The sequence below is a fragment of the Hyla sarda genome, chromosome 3 (assembly GCF_029499605.1).
Source record: "Hyla sarda isolate aHylSar1 chromosome 3, aHylSar1.hap1, whole genome shotgun sequence".
Taxonomy (NCBI): domain Eukaryota; kingdom Metazoa; phylum Chordata; class Amphibia; order Anura; family Hylidae; genus Hyla; species Hyla sarda.
The window spans coordinates 101949356-101976923 of record NC_079191.1 but is presented as its reverse complement, the minus strand read 5'-3'; the positions used below and the strand labels follow the sequence as shown (position 1 = coordinate 101976923).

The window sequence follows — 27568 nt, the reverse complement described above, 5'->3', positions numbered from 1 at the left end:
AACATATTAATCCTTCCAGTACTTATTAGCTGCTGAATGCTACAGAGGAAATTCCTTTATTTTTGGAACACTGATGACATCACGAGCACAGTGCTCTCTGCTGACATCTCTGTCCATTTTAGCAACCATGCATAGCAGATGCATAGCAGATGTATGGTAAGGGCAGCATGGTGGCTCAGTGGTTAGCACTGCTGCCTTGCAGTGCTGGGGACTTGGGTTCAAATCCCACTAAGGATAACAATAAATAAAGCATTATTATTATTATAATAACGTCAGCAGAGAGAACTGTGCTCGTGATGTCATCAGAGAGCATTCCAAAAAGAAAATAATTTCCTCTGTAGTATTCAGCAGCTAATAAGTACAGGAAGGATTAAGATTTTTTAATGGAAGTAATTTACAAATATGTTTAACTTTCTGCCACCAGTTGATTTAAAAGAAAAAAGGTTTTCACCAGAGTACCCCTTTAATATGTCTATTTTTCTGTTGTTTAGGTATTATGGGGGCGGTAGCACTGGACTTTTTCAAAACGGAAATATCTATGGAGATAATAAGTCAATCCGACGAAGAAGAAAGAACAGGAAAAAAAGAGCACATTGTTTTTCTTGTGACCCAGCGACCGATAGTTCCACCTAAATCTTCCAATAAGCCAGCAGTGCAGCAAAACAACATACAGGTTTGTCATTATTTTCTACTGTTTATTATAATTGCTGTCCTTTCCTATACAGTGAGGTAGGATTTATATCCTCCAGCTAGAAACTTGGCCTTGAGAGGAAAAAAAAATCCGGTAGTTCCCCCTTTTATGTGTACAGTGATCCCTCAACTTAAATGGCCTCAACATACAATAGTTTCAACATACAACGGTCTTTTCTGGACCATTGTAACTTGAAACCAGACTCAACATACAATGTACAGACAGTCCAGATCTGTGAAACATGTCAATGGCCGGAAGAACTGACCAATCAGAATGGGCATTTTACTGGTAAAATCCCTGTATTACTGAAATGTATGCACTGACTGATATCTGGTAGCGCCCCCTACAGTACAGGGAAGTATTACATGTTCTGTACTACTCTTTACCTGTACCAGGGTTACCTGCTCCTTTGAACACCAGGATAGGGCGGCTCCATGTTACTTTTTTCGGACATTGCCTGTACTGTACAGGACCCAGAAGAAGATCCTGTCCTCAACATAGACCAGTGTTTCCCAAGCAGGGTGCCCCCAGCTGTTGCAAAACTACAACTCCCAGCATGCCCGGACAGCCAAAGGCTGTCTGGGCATGCTGGGAGTTGTAGTTTTGCAACAGCTGGAAGCACCCTGGTTGGGAAACACTGACATAGACAGTGATTACAGCTTCCAGCAGATCTTTCTTACTTTTATATATAAGGATTTGCTTTATCTATATTAGTTATCTACTTATTTTTCTTTAATTTAAACTTTTTCCTATTTTTGGATGACATTTGGGTGCCTTTAGAACAAATTACCAGGTTTCCATAGAGTTCTGGTCTCAACATACAATGGTTTCAACATACAATGGTCGTCCTGGAACCAATTAATATTGTAACTTGAGGGACCACTGTATACAGTAACATACAATTTAATAGTGGCAGCAGACTATGCTGCAGAATGAATCCTTCCTATTTCAGGCATTGCTTAGAATGTCAGTTTTCTAACAACAGAAAACCAGTCAGCAGATGTATTGAACAGTTGTTCTATGAACATTATCTATGGATCATGGCAAACACTTAGTAATAATGGAGCTAAGTGCACCCGGGCCCTTTCCTATGTGGCCTGCATTCCTGGCCCATAATACACCAGCCTCATCCAAACCCCTTATTCATTACTTTCATGTCTCTGAAACCTAACAGGCTTCTGTGCTGACATTAAAAGGAGAAAACAAGAAATGAAAAGTGAAGTGTTCTAAATCTATTAATACTGACATTGTATTCATGTACAAATCCAAAATGTCTGCGCACTAGGGATGTGCACAGACATTTTGGGGGACAGGGGCTCAAGTAAAAATAAGAATTTCTCATAATTATTTGTGACCCTTGTTACCTCTCTCCGCTCGGCAGGCTGATCCTGAGCCTCCTTTACATGGGAGCTGGAGTACATATGTGCAGCAGTGCCTTCATCCAAGGTTTTATCTGGGGTGTGGATGTGGAGTCCAGTCTGTAACATCTTTAAGAAAACAATAAAACTGTCACAAAGCTTACTTGAATTAAGCTAATTTGTATAAAGGAAAACCACCATGCATACCATAACAAACAGTAGAAAAGGTAAAAGAAAAAAACAGGGATATGCGCCCCTAGTGAAGGATGTTTTAAAGGTGAGATGGAGACAGGTTAAATTGTTGCACTCACCGATTTTCGTTGTGCTGAGAGCACAACATCTATGATAGCCTTAGATGAGGTGTCAGGTCTGCAGCCACGGTCCTCTGGAGCAAAAGCGATGTCCCAGCAGTGTAAGTAACAAGAAAAAGCAAAGTTGGGCCGTTGGTGGCGCTGGTCCTGATGGAAAGAAAGCTCTATGGACCCTTCTCAGTGTCCAAAACGTGGTTTATTAGCACAGAAAGCAACGCGTTTCTGGTCCGAACTGGACCCTTCGTCTGGCAATGTGCATGCGCCACCAACGGCCCAACTTTGCTTTTTCTTGTTAATAACAAACAGTAGGGTATACTAAAGCACAACACCTGACATATGCGATGTGTATATAGGCCTCATCCACCTACAAGCACACCCGAGGCCCATCCTATTCTTTGCCCTAGCCGCTATTGGGTCCCTTCAGTTGATGCACATTGAATGAATGGGGGCCATCCTGGAGTAGGCTGAAACAATCAAAATGTCCGCACACAGATTTTAAGTTCTTTAACTGGTTTGTGAGTTCTGCGTACCATGTTGTGGGACATAAGTGGGAAATAAGTTTTCGGCTTCACCTTTAACACAGGCTGTAAATCAGGTCAGTCCAGCTTTAAGTTCTCTTCAATGCTTACAGAGGCTTTCCTGCTACATCACTAGATTTTGTTCAACCTGCTAGCAGACTCCTCTCTGTTTCTGCAGGCACTCTCTGAAACAGGATCCTTCACAGGCTGACCCTCTGTATCCTTTCACTCTGCTCGCTCTGTTGGAACTGTAAAATCTAAGGTGGCTACAATCACATTTCCACAAATCTCCCATTCCCCAGCTTTAGTCAGTGCTCAGTTAAAGGGGTATTCCGGGGTTAACTAACTTTTAACTATCCTGCCCATTATGAATAATTATGCTAGTTTTACATTTACTTGCTATACCGCTCTGCCGTGGATCGTCTTCTTTTTCTTCATTATATGGTCCCCCCAGGGCTAGCGTTTCCTTTCAGGTCCTGATGACATTTGTCTCACAATCCTTTGCGGCTCGGGGTGGCAGCTGGTATAAGGGGGCTTGGCTATTTCTTGTATTTCCTTACAAGCCAGTCCCCTGATGATGTTTGCAGTCCATCTGTATGTCCTGATATACCGGGGTTCCCTGCATTCCCTGCACAGATTGCCGAGATCACGGGATGCTGGCACGTCAGGAGGACGTACAGATGGACCACAAACGTCATCAGGGGGCTGGCTTGTAAGGAAATACAAGAAATAGCCAAGCCCCCGTGTACCAGCTGCAGCCTCGAGCTGCAAAGGATTGTGAGACGAACTTCATCAGGACCTGAAAGGAAACACTAGACCTGGTGGACCATATAATGAAGAAAAAGAAAACAATCCACTGCAGAGCGGTAGAACAAGTAAATGTAAAACTAGCATAATTATTCATAATGGGCAGGATAGTTTAACCACAGGAGAAAATCAGATATATTCTCACTCCTCTAAGTGAAATTAATGTATTAACCCTTGGAGAGGAATTAACATATGTTTATTTAGAAACTCAACCAATAAGGCATAGATATTTTAAAATATAACTTTTACTAGATTTTTGTAAAAAAAAAAAAGGGAGCCGGTCACCACTAGCATCTACCTGCAACATCAGCATTTGCCCCCCTATCCATCACCGAGTATTCATCTGGTATATCACCCGGTCTTCTAAGGAGGGCTGCAATTCTTATCAGATTGTACTGGCTTACATCTCTTTATGTTCTCCATCTATCCGGGTCCTCTAAGAGGAAACTCTACTCCATCATTGTCCTAATTTGGCCATCTGGCGTGTACATCTATTGATTTTTTGAAGACTTCTATTGGTGGGGTAGTCAACTATACAGTAACTCCAGAACCATCTTCAACCTTGATTGAATAGCTCTCAGCCATTTGGCTTCCATTTTATAAGGTTGCCATCATTGTGACATATTCATCAACCTTGATATATATGTGTTAACCATTACATCTTAAAGCATTGGAGCTTTGATTTGGTCATATTATATATTGTTAATATACCATTGTTTACACTCATCTGTATATGAAGAATAGAACCCCCCACCATACATATTCTTCCAGGACTACTGGAGACTGACCTTGACATTGTGACGGTGACCAATAACAACTACATTAGTTATCTTTCTATCATCTTTTACTATCTTTCCTTCAGCACATCATAAAATACTATCTGTTTCTTGTTCATAATTTCTCCTTCAACCCTGATGAACCCATTTATTTGAGATGGGAGAAACGCGTAGGATTAAGAAGTATGAGAAATTTGCACATGTTATTACCACTTTTATGTTCATTTGACTGTGGTTTATTTATACCCTTCCCCATCCACACTTATATTAGTTAGGGCACGGTTATCTAGGATAGGTAGAGACATTTAATTCTTTAGGGCACTCACCTGTATCCTTTTTCCCTCCCTACAACAAGCCAACAGGCTGATATCAAGTTCTCATCTTACAAGAAATATTGGATTCAGAGAACTGCTGAGGATAGTTATGTCTATGTCTTATTCACTTGATCATTTATTGTATATTTCATTGTTTATGTGTTTGTTTGTTTTTTACAAAAATCAAGTAAAAGTTATGTTTTAAAATATCTATGCCTTATTGGTTGAGTTTCTAAATAAACTAATGGGCAGGATAGTTAAAAGTTAGTTAACCCCGGAATACCCCTTTAATTTGCTTGTGCAGTTTGCCATCTACTGGACACTTTCTGTTATTTCAGAATAATACCAACAATAATCCCAGGGGGTTACATACTTAATTAAAAGTTAAAACATTTTTGTAAAACATTCCTTACCAATTTATTTTAATTCCTTCACACAATTGTTTCATACTCAACAGATTTCTACAAAATAAGTAGGTTTACTTCTAAAGCAGGCAAGAGGAGGAAGGAATCTATGCCACAATACTACTCATTTCAAATATATATGTAGAATAAATGACTGGACTGAGACATAGTGTTCCCCATTAAATACCCCACTACCAGTAGCCCCCATACTGATGCCCCACAGCCCAGCACTGACCTGAAGCCTCCATTAAATGTCAGAACAATGATGCCACACTGCCCAGTAGCCTCCATTAAATGCTCACAGCTACATGATGTAATACTTCCCAGCTCCCAGCAGCCCACATACTACCTCAGACCTCAACACAGCTGCAGCAAGATAGGATGCCTTTAATTCTGTGGCACTATCTGTGGACCTTCCCTACATTCTGTTTTAGGATGCCCCACAGATGCTCTGTATGGTTTAGGTATAGAAACATCTTTGGTCAGTCCATCATCTTTAAAGGGATACTCCAGTGCAAATATTTTTTTTTTAAATCAACTGGTGCCAGAAAGTTAAACAAATTTGTAAATTATGTCTGTTTAAAAATCTTAATCCTTCCAGTACTTATCAGCTGCTGTATACTACAGAGAAAGATGTGTAGTTCTTTCTAGTCTTATCACAGTGCTCTCTGCTGGCACCTCTGTCTATGTCATGAACTGTCCGGAGCAGAGATGGGGATTTTCTCCTACTTTGGACAATTCCTGACATGGACAACATGTTCCCTTTTAACCTCTTCAGTTCGGTTATCAATGGCCGGGACCCGTGTCTAATGCCGGACATTACCGATCGCGGTGATGCCCGGCATTTACCCCTTAGACGCGGCGATCAAAGTGGATCGCCGCATCTAAAATGAAAAAAAGCATTCCCGGCAGCTCAGTCGGGCTGATTGGGATCACCGCGGTTGAACCGCGGTGTCCCGATCAGCTTACAGGACGACGAGAGGGCCCTTACCTGCCTCCTCGCCATCCAATCTCCTCTGCGATGCTCCAGCCTGGCTCTCCAGGCTGGAGCAATCGAGTGCAGATAACACTGATCAATGCTATGCTATGGTATAGCATTGATCAGTATTCAATCAGAAGACTGCATGTAATAGTCCCATAAACATATGTGGCATTGCCACGTGCGTAAATGTCCAAACTATAAAAATACAACATTAATTAAACTGCTCGGTCAATGGCGTATACGTAAAAATATTTAAAATTCAAAAATTGCATATTTTTGGTCATTTTGTATACCCTAAAAAAAACTAATAAAAAGTGATCAAAAAGACCCACAAAAACTAAAAGGGTACAGACCACGTTGCAAAAAATTAGCTCTCATATAGCTCCGTATGCAGAAAAATAAAAAAGTTTAGGGGTCAGATGATGACAATTTTAAACATACAAATTTTGGTGCATGTAGTTATAATTTTTTTAAGTCATAAAAATAAAATAAAAGAAAACCTGCATAAATTGGGTATCCTTGTAACCGTATGGACCTATGGAATAAATATAATGTGTCCTTTTTACCAGAAAGTGCACTGCATAGAATCGGAAGCCGCTGAAAATGACCAAATGTTTTTTTTTTTCAATTGTGTCCTACAAATATATATTTTTTTGTTTCGCCATAGATTTTGTGGAGAAATGACTGATGTCATTACAAAGTAAAATTGGAAGCGTTTCAAACAAGCTCTCATATAGGTCTGTAGGTGGAAAAGTGAAAGCGTTATGATTGGAGGGATAGGCCGTGCTTAACTGGCCTGTCCCCTGACTGCTGAGCAATTAAAGAGTTAATTATCCCCCTCCTGTGTTGGGCTGGCCCCCACCCTGCCTGTAGTTAATCTGCCTGGTAACAGGGTGGTATATACCCAGAGTATGGCCCTATCAGAGCCTCGGGTTCTTCTTGGGCTTTTAAGTCCCTCCCTGTGTGTGTGTATATATATATGTATATATATATATATATATATATATATATATATATATACACACACACCTAAGCCGTCCTCCTTACCTCACTCATCCTGCGACCCAGAGTTTTGTCCCTCCCTCCCTGTTTTATTGTTTGTATGTTGTAAGTCACAGCTGGCGGAGAAATTAAGAGGATGCGGGTCGTCCTGGGTAGACCCCTATGCACCGGCGGGTGTGTCAGTGCCTCCCAGGATGACAAGAAGCCATCGGTGCCTTGTTGATTGTTTACATGTTTGATAGTTATTTATTTTGTAAATAAAAAGCTGTGGCCGACTTTCACCCACATAAAAAAAGTAATTTATTTGTATGTCTTTTATTTTAGTAGATAAGGGGAGGGGAAGGGGTTATTCGATTAGCAAAAAGGTTATTATGTCTTGGCAGTCTTTTAGAAAGTGAAGAGGGAAAAACAAAAGTGCAAAAACTCAAAAACCCTTAAAGGTCCTTAAAGGGGTATTCCACTGGAAAACATTTTTTTTTAAATCAACTGGTGCCAGAAAGTTATACAGATTTGTAAATTACTTCTATTAAAAAATCTTTATCCTTCCAGTACTTATCAGCTGCTGTATACCACAGAGGAAGTTCTTTTCTTTTTGAATTTCCTTTCAGTCTGACCGTTATAGGAACTGTCCAGAGTAGGAGAAAATCCCCATAGCAAACCTCTCCTGCTCTGGACAGAGGTGTCAGCAGAGAGCACTGTGGTCAGACAGAAAGGAAATTCAAAAAGAAAAGAACTTCCTCTGTAGTATACAGCAGCTGATAAGTACTGGAAGGATTAAGATTTTTAATAGAAGACATTTACAAATATGTTTAACTTTCTGGCACCAGTTGATTTAAAAAAAATAAAAAATGTTTTTTTTCCATTGGAGTACCCCTTTAAGGGATTAGGCAGTTCCAGTAGTAATTTAGTAACATCCACACAAGCAGAAAATAGAAAAAATTGTATGAATAGCGCTCACCTCCCCCATGCACGTGCAGTCAGTCCTTCTTCACCGTCTTGATGATAAAGTATCCAAAGTGGTCACAGAACTGGTATAAAATGTCCTTTTTTATTTTAATCCATTAAAATCGAGGTAATACAAAATAAGGTGCAATCCAACAAGTTCGAGGTTGAACCTCCACGTTTTATACCAGCGCTGTGACCACTTTGGACACTGTAACTTAGTAACATACTCTCTGTAGATTTCTCCTCAGACTATTGAAAATGCAGTTAATAAACTACGAGACAGAGCAAACCAAGGATCTGCCTGCCCTGTAAAGAAGAAGAATCACTGGGGGACCATACGGGGAATTGTTCAGTTTGGAAGAGGTATTAATACGTCTCAATTTCTTTATGTTGCCTTTTTAAGAAAGAGCTGATATGGTGAAACATGGCATAGATTGATAGCTTGCTTGTGAATGACCCTATAGAAGAGTTGGGTTATCAAAATGTTGCATCTTTTGACATGGAATAAAGCACTTGTTACTTTTTCGGGTAGGTTCACACGTATTTATTGCATGCATAGTGGACGCTGCGTATTTCAGCGCCAGCAAAATCTATGGGTGTTTATTATTACTCCCATAGACTCTGCTAGCACTGACATAGGCAGCACCAAATACACAGCGTATATACCATGTGTGATCTACTATTAAAGTTAGACTGAAGTGCTGTGCTATTGTTTTTCTATGTACGTGGACTGTGATCCAGTCTGGCACCCTCAATTTTTTTCTTTAAAGGGGTACTCCGTTGCTCAGGGTTTGGTACATACTGTTCCTAACGCTGGAGCCGGAGCTGGGAGCTTGTGACGTCATAGCCCCGCCTCCTCATGACGTCCCATCCCGCCCCCTCAATGCAAGTCTATGGGAGGGGGCGTGACGGCTGTCACGCCCCCTCCCATAGGCTTGCTTTGAGGAGGGGGGGGGGGGGGGGCGTGACATCATGAAGGGGGCTATGACATCACAAGCTCCCAGCGTCTGCTCCAGTGGAGTACCCCTTTAAAGCAGTGCTATATTTATATTAATTTGCTTTGTAGATAAATAGGTAGTTAGATAGATATGAGATAGATAGATATATATGAGACATATAGACAGACAGATAGATAGATAGATAGATATTAGAGATGAGCGAACTTACAGTAAATTCGATTAATCACGAACTTCTCGGCTCGGCAGTTGATGACTTATCCTGCATAAATAAGTTCAGCTTCCAGGTGCTCTGGTGGGCTGGAAACTCTCTCCTAGGACTGTATCCATTAGAGATGAGCGAATTTACAGTAAATTCGATTCGTCACAAACTTCTCAGCTCGGCAGTTGATGACTTATCCTGCATAAATTAGTTCAGCTTTCAGGTGCTCCGGGCTGGAAAAGGTGAATACAGTCCTAGGAAAGAGTCTCCAGCCCACGGGAGCACCTGAAAGCTGAACTAATTTATGCAGGAAAAGTCATCAACTGCCAAGCAGAGAAGTTCGTGACGAATCGAATTTACTGTAAATTCGCTCATCTCTAGTATCCACCTTTTCCAGCCCACGGGAGCACCTGAAAGCTGAACTAATTTATGCAGGAAAAGTCATCAACTGCCAAGCAGAGAAGTTCGTGACGAATCGAATTTACTGTAAATTCGCTCATCTCTAGTATCCACCTTTTCCAGCCCACGGGAGCACCTGAAAGCTGAACTTATTTATGCAGGATAAGTTATCAACTGCGAGCCGAGAAGTTTGTGACGAATCAAATTTACTGTAAGTTCGCTCATCTCTAATAGATATGAGATAGATAGATAGATATGAGATAGATAGATAGGAAAATAATGTTCCTTATTAAATTATTGGAGAATCTAAAAAAAAAAGCCCTTTACAATTGTGCTTGGAATTACCAATGTTTTTTAAGGAAAGCAGATCTAGGCTCCCTGAGTAATGAAGGTGTCTCCTCCAAATGTAATGTCTTAACCCTTTTTATCTCATTTAAATAGTTTCGCTCCATAAACCTTGATATCATTTTACCTCTGATCTGCTGAATTAGTTTTATTACAACACCAAACCCATCAGGATGTAGACTCAGCAGCTGCCTATCAATTTGTCATTGACCCCGATCCTCACTGATGTTACTGAATTGGTATTTCCACTTACCAACCAAATAGAATTAACATGAGTTTTGTTGCAGGTAAAATGTTAAGGGGATTTCTGCCCGTGTATCCAAAGTCTCTCTGGGTCGATGTTAAAACATTCTGTAATGGGCTCCCATTTCATATAGTGTTTGATGAAGAGGTAAGAGATTGTATAATAAATCATTACAAAATGATTTTGCATTGTTCATACCTAATAAATGAGAACAACTGAATGTGTAAAGCAGTGGCTGCTGGGAAATATTGGCTAAAGCTCTAAGCTATGAGTTTGCTGTATTCTTAGACAGTATATAAGTGTGTATGTATGTGTGTATATATATATATATATATATATATATATATATATATATATATATATATATATACCGTATATCTATATATACAGGGTTCCAGTGCTGGGAAAAAGTGTGTGGAATAAAACAGGACTTCAGAGAGAAACCAGGATTTTCGGCGCTGACCATAGAGAAGGTATCGGAGCCCAGGTAAGAGAATGAGGTTTACTAGCAACGCGTTTCACCGCGCTTGCGCGGCTTCATCAGGCTGATGATCAAGCCTGATGAAGCCGCGCAAGCGCAGTGAAATGCGTTGCCAATAAACCTCATTCTCTTACCTGGGCTCCGATACCTTCTCTATGGTCAGCGCCGAAAATCCGGGTTTCTCTCTGAAGTCCTGTTTTATTCCACATATTCCCCAGGAAGGCTGCAGACAACAGGATTGTGATCCTTAAAATCCCATGCATTCAGCATAGTTGTGTATGTCCTCACACAACTCAGCAGGGTGAGCGCAGATATTTTAGTTTTCCTCCTCCCCACCCTCGTGCTGGCTTTACTCCACAGGGAGCGACTTTCCTCTTTTCTTTTTGGGAAAAAGTGTGGGAACTCACCCAAGATTTCCACTTAAGGTGTGGTTCTGCAGGACTCCTGCTAATGGGAACAGTGTTCCTGCTGTGGAAAAAATGCAGAAACGCAGTTCCCATGCATTCCTGCAGGACCTGAGCCATATATATATATATATATATATATATATATATATATATATATATATATATATATATAATGGGGGACATGTATCAAAGATTTTACCCCTGTTTTGTGTGTATTTTTTTGTGCAAAATTTTGCGCAAGCCCTTTCTTTGCTCATTTTTTTGCGCACGTTTTGGTAGAGCATGTCCTCCAGATGTGGCTGAATCAGGGTACCTTGGAGTGACATCTATAGTACGAATGGATTTATTAACTGCATACTTTTCCTTTACACAAAAATGTTGTCGCAAGAGCTGTTTTTTTGCGCAAATATAAGCCATCTTGGACTTAACGTAGCAAGATGCTCTAAATCATCTGTTCTATTTTCCAAAGAGTGGATTTAGGAGATTACTATATTTACCCGCAATTTATGAAGCTCATTGCGCTTGATTGATAAATTTAGCACTTCTGCTCATAATTTAGAATTCGGGAAAAGGGGTAAACTGCTTCTACCATACACAAATAATATACATGTCCCCCAATGTGTGTATAGGCCAAATGATGTACTATTTTTATAATAGAATAGACCAGTCTCTATACAATGTGACTCTTTAACAAGTTAGCATAGTATACTAGTAGTGCTAATAGATCCGCTTTACAAAGCCATTACAGTGCAATCACCATCTCTGAATGGGCATTTGCTACATATTTGTATTTGCTCCTTTAGAAACAAATTGGAATTAGGGAACTCAGACCTCAGCCTTCCAACCTACAGTAAAATACTAGGCATTATAATGTATGGGGGAGGGCAGAAAGGGGCAAAAGTTGGCAAAGAAAAGTATTAAACAAGCATTCCTCAGCATATATAGTCCAGCATGGGCTATTATTAGAGAATTCTGTAGAGGCTCTTGTGATAAATGCCTTCTGCTTACCTGTTTGAGCTGATGTGACAGGCATGGGATATATTCCATGTTGGATACTTACAGAATCTCTTGATAATGCCGGCTGCATTTCCCAGAAATCCTCTGGCTGAGGATCAGGTGGTTGATCACTCCAGCTGGTCATCTCCTCAGGCTGCTAGTGCTGGAGGTCACCCTGGTGAACTGATTAGACTCACAAATGGGTTCAATTCACACTACATGCAATGTTCATGTGTTTTCTAACTGAAAGTGAGCTCTTTAGACTTATAATCACAATTGAAGTGTTTTTTGAGGATTTGATGTCTTTGGGCTGTGTTTACATGTAGAATTTTTGCTGCATTTTTCACAACATTTTTACAGCATTTTTGCTGTTTTTGCTGTGATTTTCCAAAATCATGGTAAAAGTAACACATTTTTACAAATTTTTGCACCATTGTGGTAAAATATCTCTGTCTTTTTTTTTTCGCCATGATTTTGGCCAAAAGCAGCAAGAAACATGAAAACAGCTTCAGGGGAACAATTTAACTACTATATATTGTCTGATCCCATAGAGAGAGCAAATGGAATTAGTAGGAGGGGATGATGTCGTCCTCTAGTTCTCAGCAGGGATGCACACATAGGGGGAGATTTATCAAAACCTGTGCAGAGGAAGAGTGGTGCAGTTGCCCATAGCAACCAATCAGATTGCTTCATTCATTTTCCACAGGCCTCTAAAGAGGCCTGTGGAAAATGAAAGAAGCAATCTGATTGGTTGCTATGGGCAACTGCACCACTCTTTCTCTGCACAGGTTTTGATAAATCTCCCCCATAGACTCAAAAGGGGGCTTGAGCCCCTGCCCTATGATGCCCTCACAGATTGGGACCTCCATGGAGCTCCCTTACCTCAGGAATTGTGTTGTGTTAACATATGTAAGGTTTTTACAAACTTTTTATTTATTTTTTTGTAATGAGAAGTGCCCTTTTTTCGACTTGAGCCCCTGCCCCCCAAAATGTCTGTGCACATCCCTGGTTCACAGGAAGTCAGACCAAGATCTGACATCCTGTGAGACACTATGGGGGAGATTTATCAGAACCTGTCTAGAGGAAAAGTTGCTGAGTTGCCCATAGCAACCAATCAGATCGCTTCTTTCATTTTTTGAAAAGGCCTCTGAAAAAAGAAAGCAGTGATCTGATTGGTTGATATGGACAACTCAGCAATTTTTCCTCCGGACAGGTTCTGATAAATCTCTCCCTATATCAGTAGTTTCCAAAACTGTAGCTCTTCAGCTGTTGCAAAACTACAACTCTCGGCATGTTAGGAGTTGTAGTTTTGCAACAGCTAAAGGTTCACAGTTTGGAGACCACTGCAGTATATGCACAGCCATTCTGGTGATCACATGACCAAGTTACAGTAATAAAACGCACAAATGCAGCTGCACTGGAATAAAACAAATGGGGTTGTACAACTAGTGACGGTGAGTGTGTATGATATGGACAAAAACAAACAAAGAATAGAATGATTCTTTAATAGACTAAATAGATTAAACTAGCCACAAAGTGTATGATATCAGTAGAGCAACAGTTCGTGTTTAAGGGAGCAATGTACTGGACAAAATGTGATGCTATTTGGTTGCATTATGTTACATTATGACTATTTATTCACATTTTCAGCTGAGGGTGAAGCAGGCTGGTGTGAGCATACAAAGGATTGTTCCTGGGCTGCAGACTATGGGGATTCGACTAGATCAGTATTTCAGCACAGTGCACCCTGAAGTTACCCTGACTATTTCTAATGTCAGAAAGTTCATTAATAGTCAGTTTGTATTTAGGACAAAGAGAGAGATGATGCCTGAAGCATGGAAGGAGCGTCCAATGCTGGAATTGAGAGGTTAGTTTTTGTTGTTTTTTTTATATTAACCATATATTGTTTTTATTTTTATGTATTAATACGCAAGATGAAATACATGTAGTTTGCGTAAGTATATAAGGGAGGAAAATGCTATTGAACAAATCAATTTAAATTTTTTTTCTGGGGGTTTTAAAAGAACAACAACAACAAAAAATGCAATAAATTTGGACCTTCAAGTCCTACATAAAGTTCAAAGCATATAACAAATGTAAAACAAACCTATAAACACAATGATCATCTAAATTACTTGTGTTACAACAATTGACTATAACAACACACTATTTTCTTAAACAAACAACAGCCCAAAACAACAATTATCTGGAGCATGCAAGCTGCATGACCAAGGCTACAGGTAGGCCAGGATCACACTACGGAATTTCAAGTGGAATTCCACTTTAAAATTCCGCTCGGAAATTCGGGTGCAGCAGAGTCCAATTGCGGGCAATGGGATTCCGCCTCACAGTGCACACTGCAGAGTTTTCAAAACCCCATCTATGGGGATGGGTATAATGGGTATAAATCTGGCCATATTGTATGATTCCTTCCCCCGTTCACCCTCTCATATGGAGGGATCTGCTACTAGATTGAGAACCTTTTTGACTGCCATGTCTGAAACATTTTTATATGGCTGTTGAAACAAGTTTTCATTTCATTTCTGAATTTACAAATAATATTGGCATCATATACAGTGGGGCAAAAAATATTTAGTCATCCACCAATTGTGCAAGTTCTCCCACTTAAAAAGACGAGCTAGGCCTGTAATTTTCATCATAGGTATACCTCAACTATGAGAGACATAATGAGAAAAAAAATCCATAAAATCACATTGTCTGAGTTTTAAAGAATTTATTTGCAAATTATGGTGGAAAATAAGTATTTGGTCACCTACAAACAAGCAAGATTTCTGGCTCTCACAGACATGTAACTCTGTCCTCCACTCGTTACCTGTATTAATGGCACCTGCTTGAACTTGTTATCAGTATAAAAGACACCTGTCCAGAACCTCAAACAGTCACACTTCAAACTCCACTCTGGTCAAGACCAAAGAGTTGTTGAAGGACACCAGAAACAAAATTGTAGACCTTCACTAGGCTGGGAAGACTGAATCCGCAATAGGCAAGCAGCTTGGTGTGAAAAAATCCACTGTGGGAACAATTATTAGAAAATGGAAGACATACAAGCCCACTGATAATCTCCTTCGAGCTGGGGCTCCACGCAAGATCTCACTCCATGGTGTCAAAATGATCACAAGAACGGTGAGCAAAAATCCCAGATCCACACAGGGAGTGACCTAGTGAATGACCTGCAGAGAGCTGGGACCAAAGTAACAAAGGCTACCATCAGTAACACACTACGCCGACAGAGACTCATATCACTGCAGTGCCAGACGTGTCCCCCTGCTTAAGCCAGTACATGTCCAGGCCCATCTGAAGTTTGCTAGAGAGCATTTGGATGATCCAGAAGAGTATTGGGAGAATATCATATGATCAGATTAAACCAAAGTAGAACTTTTTGGTAAAAACTCAACTTGTCGTGTTTGGAGGAGAAAGAATGCTGAGTTGCATCCAAAGAACACCATACCAACTGTGAAGCATGGGGGTAGAAACATCATGCTTTGGGGCTGGTTTTCTGCTAAGGGACCAGGACGAATGATCTGTGTAAAGGAAAGAATGAATGGGGCCATGCATCGTGAGATTTTGAGTGAAAACCTCCTTCCATCAGCAAGGGCATTGAAGATGAAAAGGGGCTGGGTCTTTTAGCATGACAATGATCCTAAACACATCGTCCGGGTAACAAAGGCGTGGCTTCATAAGAAGCATTTCAAGGTCCTGGAGTAGCCTAGCCAGTCTCCAGATCTCAATCCCATAGAAAACCTTTGGAGATAGTTGAAAGTCCATGTTGCCAAGCGACACCCCCAAACCTCACTGCTCTAGAGGAGATCTGCATGGAGGAATGGGCCAAAATACCAGCAACAGTGTGTGAAAACCTTTAGAAGACTTACAGAAAACGTTTGACCTCTGTCATTGCCAACAAAGAGTATATAACAAAGTATTGAGATTAACTTTTATTATTGACCAAATACTTATTTTCCACCATAATTAGCAAATAAATTATTAAAAAAAATCAGACAATGTGATTTTATTGGTTTTTATCTAATTATGTCTCTCATAGGTGAGGTATAATAGACAGTTATTATTGTATGGTACAATCGACAGTTATTATTTTGTCTTTAGGTCAGATGATATGGATGGAATCTTTCGAATGCATGTTATACTTGTGCTCTCCTCTGTTACGCAACTTGCATGAGTTGGAGGAGAGGCAGATGCACATCTCTGACATAGCGCCCCATGATGTCACACGGGACCTTATTCTACTGAACCAGCAACGATTGGCAGAGATGGAGCTATCTAACCAGCTTGAGAGAAAGAAAGAAGAACTAAGAATACTGTCAAAACATTTAGAAGAAGAGAAAAAAAAGACAGAAGCTTTACTGTATGCCATGCTTCCGAAACACGTGGCCAACCAACTGAAGGAAGGCAAGAGGGTAGAAGCAGGTGAGTTTCTATACAACAGTACACATTTTTGTATATTTTCTGTATGGCTATACACCTTTAATGGGTCATTTGAAAAACTTTTTATATAATGTAGATAATAACATTTTATGTATATTTGTAATATACACTGGTTAAAAAAATGTGCATATTTTTGTGTGAAAAAAATGCTGTATTTCCTGCAGCTATTGATTGTGTCTCTCTGTGCAGAGACAAAATAAAGGAAGTGTTGGCCGAAAACATCTCCTAAAAACCCACCACTAGGGGTCCCCATACCTACTGGGACACTAACCAGTCTTGATAAGATTCAAAATGTGTGACCCATAATCCGGGACACAGAAAATGGGGATTTGATTCTCCTCCGGTTAGTAAGTAGTAAGTCCAGGCAGAAAGATTCTTAAGTATATAAGGAATTTATTGCAACACTTAGTTTCGAGCCTTATGCCAGGCTCTTCCTCAGGCATATAAAATACACTGCAAATGTTCAAGGTTAAAAAGCCCGGTTCCAATCTGAATCCGGGTGAAAGGTCATGCATAACCCAATTTAAAATATCATAAAATAAAGATCATAAAGAAAAACAATAAAGATAATGAAACACATAAACATTCTCATTAAAACATATAATCTATAAAATAAGGCGCAATACATTTGTTGTGGCAGCGCTGGAGGCTCGTAAACTCGCCGCTCATCACGGAGCTGCAGGTTACTGATACGCGTGCGCTACTATGTAGCGACTTGTAAACAAATGGAGAGGCTTCAAACACATGGCTCTAAATCAATAGAGCGCATGCGCTAGAATTGGTAAACAAAGGGGAATGTCAGACCGAGCTGTCATACAGCTACAAGGTAAAGAACACTGTGATAAGAGGACAGAGTTGCCGTTCGCAACAGTGTTCATTCTATGGTGGAGAAGAATTTCGCCTCTAAGCGCAATCTTATTATAACATGAAGCGAACAGCATAATTACATATATATAATAGGAATGATAGGGAATGCTTAAAAATCAGCACAGGCAAATGAAACAGAAATGGATTGTTTCTCTTTCTTTCATTATGAGAAAAATTATTGATATATATATATATATATAAAAAAATTTAATTTACCGTAATTAAATATAATTTAATTAAATTTTGTGTGACCACAGCACATGAGGGGCTTTAGTATCGCGGCTCCGTGATACAGGGCCAGCAACATAATTGGACCTGGGCAAGCAGCATAATTGTCATGAGGCAAGGAACACAAATAAAAAATAAATAAAAAATAATAATTAATAATAATAAAAAGGAGCATGCTTAATGAGGCAAAAAATTTTTTTTCTCATTAATATGAGAGATTGGCTACATAAAAGTTGCAGACTCAGCTTACATGGACAAATCATGAAGAGACCACACCATTGTCCCACATTGGGGACCTGTCCTTAAAGGAAGTTACCACATGAAAAATGAATAGAATGAATGAAAAAGACCCCCGAAGAGGGACAATTAGGAGAACAGTGAAGCAGTAAATGTGATGTTATAATCACATGTCATTCCTGAAAGGGGTATTAGATATTCATTAATGTGTATAATGGTTAGGATCTCAGAAAAAACCAAAGGAGGCCTGTTACAAAAATATATAAGGTACATGTAAAAACCGGTGAAAGATTATAAAAGGGGATCAGTGATAGATATAAAACAGCAGTGTACTTGTGGGCTCATAGTACCGTTTCCACGGTAGCCCAAAGGGGCTTAATGAAACAGTGGAAACGGTACTATGAGCCCACAAGTACACTGCTGTTTTATATCTATCACTGATCCCCTTTTATAATCTTTCACCGGTTTTTACATGTACCTTATATATTTTTGTAACAGGCCTCCTTTGTTTTTTTCTGAGATCCTAACCATTATACACATTAATGAATATCTAATACCCCTTTCAAGAATGACATGTGATTATAACATCACATTTACTGCTTCACTGTTCTCCTAATTGTCCCTCTTCGGGGGTCTTTTTCATTCATTCTATTCATTTTTCATGTGGTAACTTCCTTTAAGGACAGGTCCCCAATGTGGGACAATGGTGTGGTCTCTTCATGATTAGTCCATGTAAGCTGAGTCTGCAACTTTTATGTAGCCAATCTCTCATAAGCATGCTCCTTTTTATTATTATTAATTATTATTATTATTTTATTTTTTATTTGTGTTCCTTGCCTTATGACAATTATGCTGCTTGCCCAGGTCCAATTATGTTGCTGGCCCTGTATCATGGAGCCCCGATACTAAAGCCCCTCATGTGCTGTGGTCGCACAAAATTAAATTAAATTATATTTAATTCAATTAAATTATTATTTTTTATATATCAATAATTTTTCTCATAATGAAAGAAAGAGAAACAATCCATTTCTGTTTCATTTGCCTGTGCTGATTTTTAAGCATTCCCTATCATTCCTATTATATATATGTAATTATGCTGTTCTCTTCATGTTATAATAAGATCGCGCTTAGAGGCGAAATTCTTCTCCACCATAGAATGAACACTGTTGCGAACGGCAACTCCGTCCTCTTATCACAGTGTTCTTTACCTTGTAGCTGTATGACAGCTCGGTCTGACATTCCCCTTTGTTTACCAATTCTAGCGCATGCGCTCTATTGATTTAGAGCCATGTGTTTGAAGCCTCTCCATTTGTTTACAAGTCGCTACATAGTAGCGCACGCGTATCAGTAACCTGCAGCTCCGTGATGAGCGGCGAGTTTACGAGCCTCCAGCGCTGCCACAACAAATGTATTGCGCCTTATTTTATAGATTATATGTTTTAATGAGAATGTTTATGTGTTTCATTATCTTTATTGTTTTTCTTTATGATCTTTATTTTATGATATTTTAAATTGGGTTATGCATGACCTTTCACCCGGATGCAGATTTGAACCGGGCTTTTTAACCTTGAACATTTGCAGTGTATTTTATATGCCTGAGGAAGAGCCTGGCATAAGGCTCGAAATTAAGTGTTGCAATAAATTCCTTATATACTTAAGAATCTTTCTGCCTGGACTTACCACTTACTAACCGGAGGAGAAGCGCTTTGGAAACAAATCCCCATTTTCTGTGCCCCGGATTATGGGTCACACATTTTGAATCTTACCTTGATACTGAGCGTCTAGGACACTCAGAGGGGATCCTGGAGCAGCTGACCTCACGTCCATTGAGTGATTCTACATGCCTGCATAGGTGTTGTGCCCTCAGCACAACGCCCTCCGGTAAGCCTTACACTTGGTTTCCTAAGGGGCTCACCTATTCTGACATATTACACTAGGAGCGCATCTCTTTCCTTTTTTCATATACTAACCAGTCTTGAGTCATGGACAAGTGATGACTCATGGACAAGGCAACACGATTTCCTCTGTGTGAAAAACCCAGTCTGGTCTCTAGCTTGTGACTAACTGAAGGAAAGTTTCAAATCCACATTTTCCAGAAATACCATGTTATCATTTAGATATGGCAGCTGGCCCTCCCCCTCCCATAGACTTGCATTGAGGGTGTGGGGCATGACGGCATGAGGGGGCGGGGCTATGATGTCACAAGCTCCCGGCGCCGGCTCCACCGTTCGGAACAGTTTATTCCAAACGCTGAGCAGCGGACTACTCCTTTAAAGTAAAAGTTTCATAAAATGTAGTCAGGTTCCGTTTTTTTGTTGTTCTAGTCCTAGTACAATGGGGGAGATTTGTCAAAACCTGTGTAGAGGAAGAATGGTGCAGTTGCCCATAGCAACCAATCAGATTTTTATTTTTTAAAAGGCCTGTGAAAAATTAAAGAAGCAATCTGATTGGTTGCTATTGGCAACTGCACCACTATCCCTCTACACAGGTTTTGATAAATCTCCCCCAATGTTCCCTGGCCTGTGTCTGCTATGTCATAAACTGAGTTATAGTTTTAAAAACAGAAGCCATATAAGCTTTGCTGATGTATTATTATACAAGAGTAGATATCTGAAACCTAATCCCTTATATAAAATATTTCAGAAGTATTTGTAGTATTTTATTATATTTATACAGAGAAGATGAATTGTGCAGATGATAAAATCAACTTCTAATGTTCTATTTTTCAGGTGAATTCAAAGAATGCACAATACTATTTAGTGATGTGGTCACGTTTACCAACATTTGCGCTCAGTGTGAACCGATCCAGATTGTCTCTATGTTAAATTCTATGTATCTCCGATTCGACAGATTAACCACTGTGCACGATGTTTATAAGGTATTGGTTCATCTAAATATGAATAAAATGTAGGAAGTAAAGAGATAAATATGTATGTCCTGGCAGGTTCTGTCTTTCACACAAAGTATTTTTGTACAGTGGTCCCTCAACATACGATGGTAATCCGTTCCAAATGGACCATCGTTTGTTGAAACCATCGTATGTTGAGGGATCCATGCAATGGAAAGTATAGGACAGTGGTGGGAGTTGTAGTTTTGCAACATCTGGAGGTCCGCAGGTTGAAGACCACTGGTATTGGAGGTTGTACTCACGTGTCCCCGCCGCTCCGGACCGTCACTGCTCGTCACCGCTGCCCTGGATGTCGCCTTCCATCGCTGTCGCCTCCTCCCAGGGGTGTCCCCGACGCTCCGGCAAGTCCTCTGCTTCCCCAGCATCCTTGCTCTCCGTCGCTGCCATCACGTCGCTACGCACGCCGCTCCTATTGGATGACGGGACGGCGTGTGCAGAGACATGATGACGACGATGGAGAGCGCCGACGATGCAGGGATCCCGAAGAGGACGCGCCGGAGCCCCGAGGACAGGTAAGTGATCGTCAGCGGACCAGACGGGGCACCGTAAACGGCTATCCGGTGGCAGCTGAAGCAGTCTGCGCTGCTGGATAGCCATTTATATGATGGCCCCAACATACAAAAGCATCGTATGTTGATCCTGCCTTCAACATGCGATGGCCTCTGAGAGGCCATTGTATGTTGAAATGATCGTATGTCGGGGCCATCGTAGGTCGGGGGGTCAGTGTAGTTGTCATAAAAAAAAAAGATTTGTCCAACATTGGGTGAGTTTAGCAAACCCTATGTAAAAGAACAGTGAAGCAGTTGCCCATAGCAACCAATAAGATTGCTTCTTTCATTTTTCACAGGACTTTTGCAAACATTTAAGAAACAATCTATTTGCTATGAGCAACTGCACCAATAGGATTTGATAAATCTCCCCCATGGTCTTTATTTAAGCCATATTATAAAAGAACATATAACATCACAATCCCTGAATAATGTACATGAAAAAGTGTCTGCTTTGTGTAATCTGGTCCTTCAAGTATTGTTGTCATAGTTTTTCAGTGAGTACAGAGCTTCTGAACACTTACAGACAATGCTATAGCTTGATTGAAGGACACCAAAGCATTTAAAAATAAAAAAAGAAGGCATTTTCTCGAAAAATGAAACTGTATATATATGTTTTAATGCTTTACTAATTTATGTGAAAATGTTAATTATATTTTGAATGAGGTATCCTTTCAATTGTACAAGGTGCCTGTTTGGAATTTCCTGTTATATATGTATATATATATATATATATATATATATATATATATATATATATATATTATGCCAAAATATTCTGCAGCATTATACAGAGATAGCAACTAGAGATGAGCGAACTTACAGTAAATTCGATTCGTCACAGACTTCTCGGCTCGGCGGTTGCTGACTTTTCCTGCATAAATTAGTTCAGCTTTCCGGTGCTCCGGTGGGCTGGAAAAGGTGGATATAGTCTTAGGAAAGAGTCTCCTAGAACTGTGTCCACCTTTTCCAGCCCACCGGAGCACCTGAAAGATGAACTAATTTATGCAGGAAAAGTCATCAACTGCCGAGCCGAGAAGTTCGTGACGAATCGAATTTACTGTAAGTTCGCTCATCTCTAATAGCAACCATCCACATCAGCCAATGCCACCATCGGGGCTCCCAACCTAATTTCCTATCTCACATACACACTTTAAGGCCAACTACTACTAAGCCACTATGCTTTTCCTTAAACATCCCTTGTAAGTTCTACAATAATTCCCTTTATGTTAAAGGTGGAGACTATAGGTGATGCATACATGGTTGTGGGCGGCGTACCCGTTCCTGTTTCTACACATGCTGAAAGAGTTGCAAACTTTGCTTTGGGAATGATACTTATGGCAAGAGAAGTGAAGAATCCAGTCACTGGAAATCCTATTCAGGTAAGCCTTTATTCTAGTACTGTACTTAGTATACACAATAAATACTTAGAAAGAGAACATTTTATGAAATACAGGATAATATGAATAAAATGTTCTTGGGCAGAATTTTATTAAGCAATTGGAAATGTAACTTTAATTGTAAGAATCTAATGCTAAATGGTTTTCCAGGACTAAAATATTCCAGTGTCCCCAAAATCTTCAGATAATGCTGGAGCTGTAGATAAATGGAGAAAAAAAAAATACTTGCCTAATCCTAGTCCCCCACATGTCCTGCTGCAGCTCAAATTCAGCTCCCCAAAGCTAATCTCATTTCCCTGCTTCTGAGATGAGGTCAGAGCAGGACCTGCCTATTAAGCCCATCACTGGCTGAGATGGAACACCGCCGTGGCTAGTGATTGGGCAGGTCCTGCTTTGGCCACTTGTCTTTGAGCAGGAAGAAGATATGAGTATTAGGGGAACAGAAGATGCTGAACAGGAGCTGCAGTGGGACCTGTAAGGGACCAGTGGTAGATAAGCATATTTTTTTTTTCATTTTTTCATTGCTCTGCATGATATGAAGGTTTTGAAGACACTGGAATATTTCTTAAGGGGGTACTCCACTGCCCCTTATCCCTTTTTAATCTATAACAATAAAGTAAAAATTTAGGATGTGTATTTAGTTGAGGTATTTCCCCGCAGGGAGAAACCCCCAAGGGGTTGGAAATCAATTGTTATAGCCCTGAAACTCAACATGGAAAGTGTTTTTGTTAATGTCTCCTGGTGTTATGCCATTCTGTACTGAAGCACAGAAATGTAACCTACTGGAAAAAAGTAATTGGTCTGGGAATCCACAATCCAGAACTGGGCAGCATCTATTATCTTACTCTTATTGGAATTTAAGATGCTAGATTTTGGTAGGTAATCGGTGCTAGTAGCATTTATTCCTATAATAAGTTCTACTAGCACTGGTTACCAAAGTAGCATGGTGATCCAGAGTACATGGCTACAGAAGCAAGTCCAGCGCAGGGATAATAGATATACTCCTCAACATTTTGTTTTCACCTCAAAATGTGCAGGATACAAAAATAGTGGATAAAATTGTTATGCATTTCTGGTGTGCATGGCACCCTTAGTCATACGTGATGACAGAAACACACAGATACATCAGAAACACGTACCTTTTTTATCCACTGTTTTTGTACCTGGTACATATTGATGTGAAAATATTTATAAATTATAAATAATATTTAACAAATGTAATCCACTATGTCTCTGCTGGTAGTGCTTATATATCCATTTCCTCACATGTTGCTGGTTAGCACTGACAGAACATGCAGAGTAATCTGAAGTTTTGTTACTGTGTTACAAAGTACAAGGCATCAGTAATAGGCAATGTTGGGCATATTTCAGGTCTATGGGGACTGGGCCTAGTTCAATATGGGTAAGTATAATCTAGGTAGACAGAAGGCTCAATTTTTCAAACTAAGTAAAGAATAGTAGACTAATGAAGGACTTGGGGAATCTTGTGATTAAAGGTTTTATTTAAAAGTGAATAAAACAAATATTTATAGTGTAAATTTAATGTAAAATAATGGCTTCATGATTGCTTTCTTTCTTGCATCATTTTCAACTTGCATACAGCAGTTTTATGCATGTTTTCCATCACCAGTAGAAATCATAGCCATGAACTAGGGTTTAGGTAGCAAGTAAGTAAAACACCCTTTGTTTTCATATGTGATATTAGTGATGACCTGGAAATAGCTTCTTTTTTTTATTTTTTTTAAACAGTGTAGTAATCTTTTATCTTACAGATCCGAGTAGGGTTACATACTGGCCCAGTGTTAGCTGGAGTTGTAGGAGAGAAGATGCCTCGCTATTGTTTGTTTGGGGACACCGTGAACACAGCTTCTAGGATGGAAAGTCATGGTGTTCCTAATAAAATTCATCTAAGCCCAGATGCCTACAGGTAAACTCCATTCTCATAATTTTAGAATAAATGTATTAGCCATTTTCATACTGTACACTCCTGAGGATGGATCATTGTTTCCATATATTAATACAGTAAATAATTGTGGTAACACAAAATCCCCATCAACTGCTAATTATTTTATTAAGATATTTAAAATGATGAGGAATATCAACTGGTGCCAAAAGTTAAACAGATTTGTAAGTTACTTCTATTTAAAAATCTTAATCCTTCCAGTACTTATTAGCTGTTGTATGCTTCAAAGAAAGTTCTTTTCTTTTTAAATTTATTTTTTGTCTGACCCCAGTGCTCTCTACTGACACCTCTGTCCATGTCAGGAAATGTCCAGAGCAGGAGAGATTTGCTATTGGGATTTGCTCCTACTCTGGACAGTTTCTGAGACAGACAGAGGTGTCAGCAGAGAGCACTGTGGTCAGACAGAAAAAGAAATTCAAGAAGAAAAGGACTTCCTTTGGAGCATATAGCAGCTGATAAGTACTGGAAGGATTAAGATATTTAATTAGAAGTAATTTACAAATCTTTTTAACTTTCTGGCACCAGTTGATTAAAAAAATAATTATTTTACCCCTTAAAGCCCTCAGCCAATTTCTTCTTAAAAATAAGACAATACTGGAAACACAAAATGCACCTTTTATTATAGATAAAGACGTATTCAAAGCTATATCACCCATGTGAAAAAGGAATTGTCCCCTTAAACAAAGTAACTGGGTTGGCTACATTTGGCAGTAATAATAGCAAACAAGCATTTGTCATGAAAAAAAAAAAAAAAAAACGCGGGCCAGGTCCCTATCAGTGTGAACAGGGCACCGGGTATCAGTTGGGAAGCATGGATGGCAATGGGCTGCATCCCATATGAAGCTATCCTCTAGAAAGTAAAAGAAAATGCCATCTTGTTTCGAGCTGAAGATCATGGCGTGATTAGGAGCTATCTTCAGCTCAAAACGCAGTGGAGATTCACTTTTCTTTTTAGTGAAATTTTTTTTTTTGTGTGATTTTAATATGGAGTAATTGCTTTTTTAACTGTCAATTGACTGGAAGCTGGATACCACTCTGTTTTTGTTTGAAAAACATTTGTGATAACTTGCAATAGGCCTTTTATACCAATGTTAAGGGATTTTGGCCTATTCTTCTTTGTACTCTTCTTTGTTGCCGAAATCTTGACATTAACTTAGCCTTAAAACCACTTTAATGCCCTGTATAACACTACTAGGGTAACCTAGAAATGTAGTTAAGTTGTTTTAGAGCTCAGTGTTACACACATGTTTTGAGACTTATTGCATTGTCAGTTCGCGGAGAACCTGTTTGTCGCAAACCAAACTTTTTTTGAAAGTTGGGGGAGCATGTCCATTTAAAAAATTTAGTCAACTCTGGTCACTTACCGTCTGAGAGTGTCTAGCATTCTAGATAGGCTTGCTATGAGGATTTTCTTCTACTCTGGACAGTTCCAAAAATGGACAGAGGTGCCAGCAGAGAGCACTGTGGTCAGACAGAAAGGAAATAAAAAAAAGAACTTCCTGTGGAGCATACAGCTGTTACGCCGAGCGCTCCGGGTCCCCGCTCCTCCCCGGAGCGCTCGCTTCACTCTCCCCGCTGCAGCGCTCCGGTCAGATCCACTGACCCGGGGCGCTGCGATTCCGCTGCCAGCCGGGATGCGATTCGCGATGCGGGTAGCGCCCGCTCGCGATGCGCACCCCGGCTCCCGTACCTGACTCGCTCTCCCTCGGTCCTGTCCCGGCGCGCGCGGCCCCGCTCCCTAGGGCGCGCGCGCGCCGGGTCTTTGCGATTTAAAGGGCCACTGCGCCGCTGATTGGCGCAGTGATTCCAATTAGTGTCTTCACCTGTGCACTTCCCTATATCACCTCACTTCCCCTGCACTTCCTTGCCGGATCTTGTTGCCATTGTGCCAGTGAAAGCGTTCCTTGTGTGTTCCTAGCCTGTGTTCCAGACCTCCTGCCGTTGCCCCTGACTACGATCCTTGCTGCCTGCCCCGACCTTCTGCTACGTCCGACCTTGCTTCTGTCTACTCCCTTGTACCGCGCCTATCTTCAGCAGCCAGAGAGGTTGAGCCGTTGCTAGTGGATACGACCTGGTCACTACCGCCGCAGCAAGACCATCCCGCTTTGCGGCGGGCTCTGGTGAAAACCAGTAGTGGCTTAGAACCGATCCACTAGCACGGTCCACGCCAATCCCTCTCTGGCACAGAGGATCCACTACCTGCCAGCCGGCATCGTGACAGTAGATCCGGCCATGGATCCCGCTGAAGTTCCTCTGCCAGTTGTCGCTGACCTTACCACGGTGGTCGCCCAGCAGTCACAACAGATAGCGCAACAAGGCCAACAGCTGTCTCAACTGACCGTTATGCTACAGCAGTTACTACCACAGCTTCAGCAGTCATCTCCTCCACCGGCTCCTGCACCTCCTCCGCAGCGAGTGGCCGCTCCTGGTCTACGCCTATCCTTGCCGGATAAATTTGATGGGGACTCTAAGTTTTGCCGTGGCTTTCTTTCCCAATGTTCCCTGCATCTGGAGATGATGTCGGACCTGTTTCCCACTGAAAGGTCTAAGGTGGCTTTCGTAGTCAGCCTTCTGTCTGGAAAAGCCCTGTCTTGGGCCACACCGCTCTGGGACCGCAATGACCCCGTCACTGCCTCTGTACACTCCTTCTTCTCGGAAATCCGAAGTGTCTTTGAGGAACCTGCCCGAGCCTCTTCTGCTGAGACTGCCCTGTTGAACCTGGTCCAGGGTAATTCTTCCGTTGGCGAGTATGCCGTACAATTCCGTACTCTTGCTTCAGAATTATCCTGGAATAATGAGGCCCTCTGCGCGACCTTTA

The 27568-nt window shown here is 40.6% G+C and overlaps 1 protein-coding gene across 2 annotated transcripts in view; it reads left to right on the top strand.

Annotated features, from left to right (window-relative positions):
* The window catches only part of LOC130361590 (guanylate cyclase soluble subunit beta-2-like), a 96841-nt gene that overhangs the window by 38613 nt on the left and 30660 nt on the right, over positions 1-27568 (top strand). For both annotated transcript variants that reach the window (XM_056564792.1, XM_056564793.1), the window contains 8 exons: positions 492-673; positions 8345-8471; positions 10298-10401; positions 13789-14005; positions 16261-16581; positions 20661-20809; positions 22623-22769; positions 24560-24714. In XM_056564792.1, the coding sequence (XP_056420767.1) occupies positions 492-673; positions 8345-8471; positions 10298-10401; positions 13789-14005; positions 16261-16581; positions 20661-20809; positions 22623-22769; positions 24560-24714 (1402 nt within the window). The remainder of the gene's footprint in view (positions 1-491; positions 674-8344; positions 8472-10297; positions 10402-13788; positions 14006-16260; positions 16582-20660; positions 20810-22622; positions 22770-24559; positions 24715-27568) is intronic.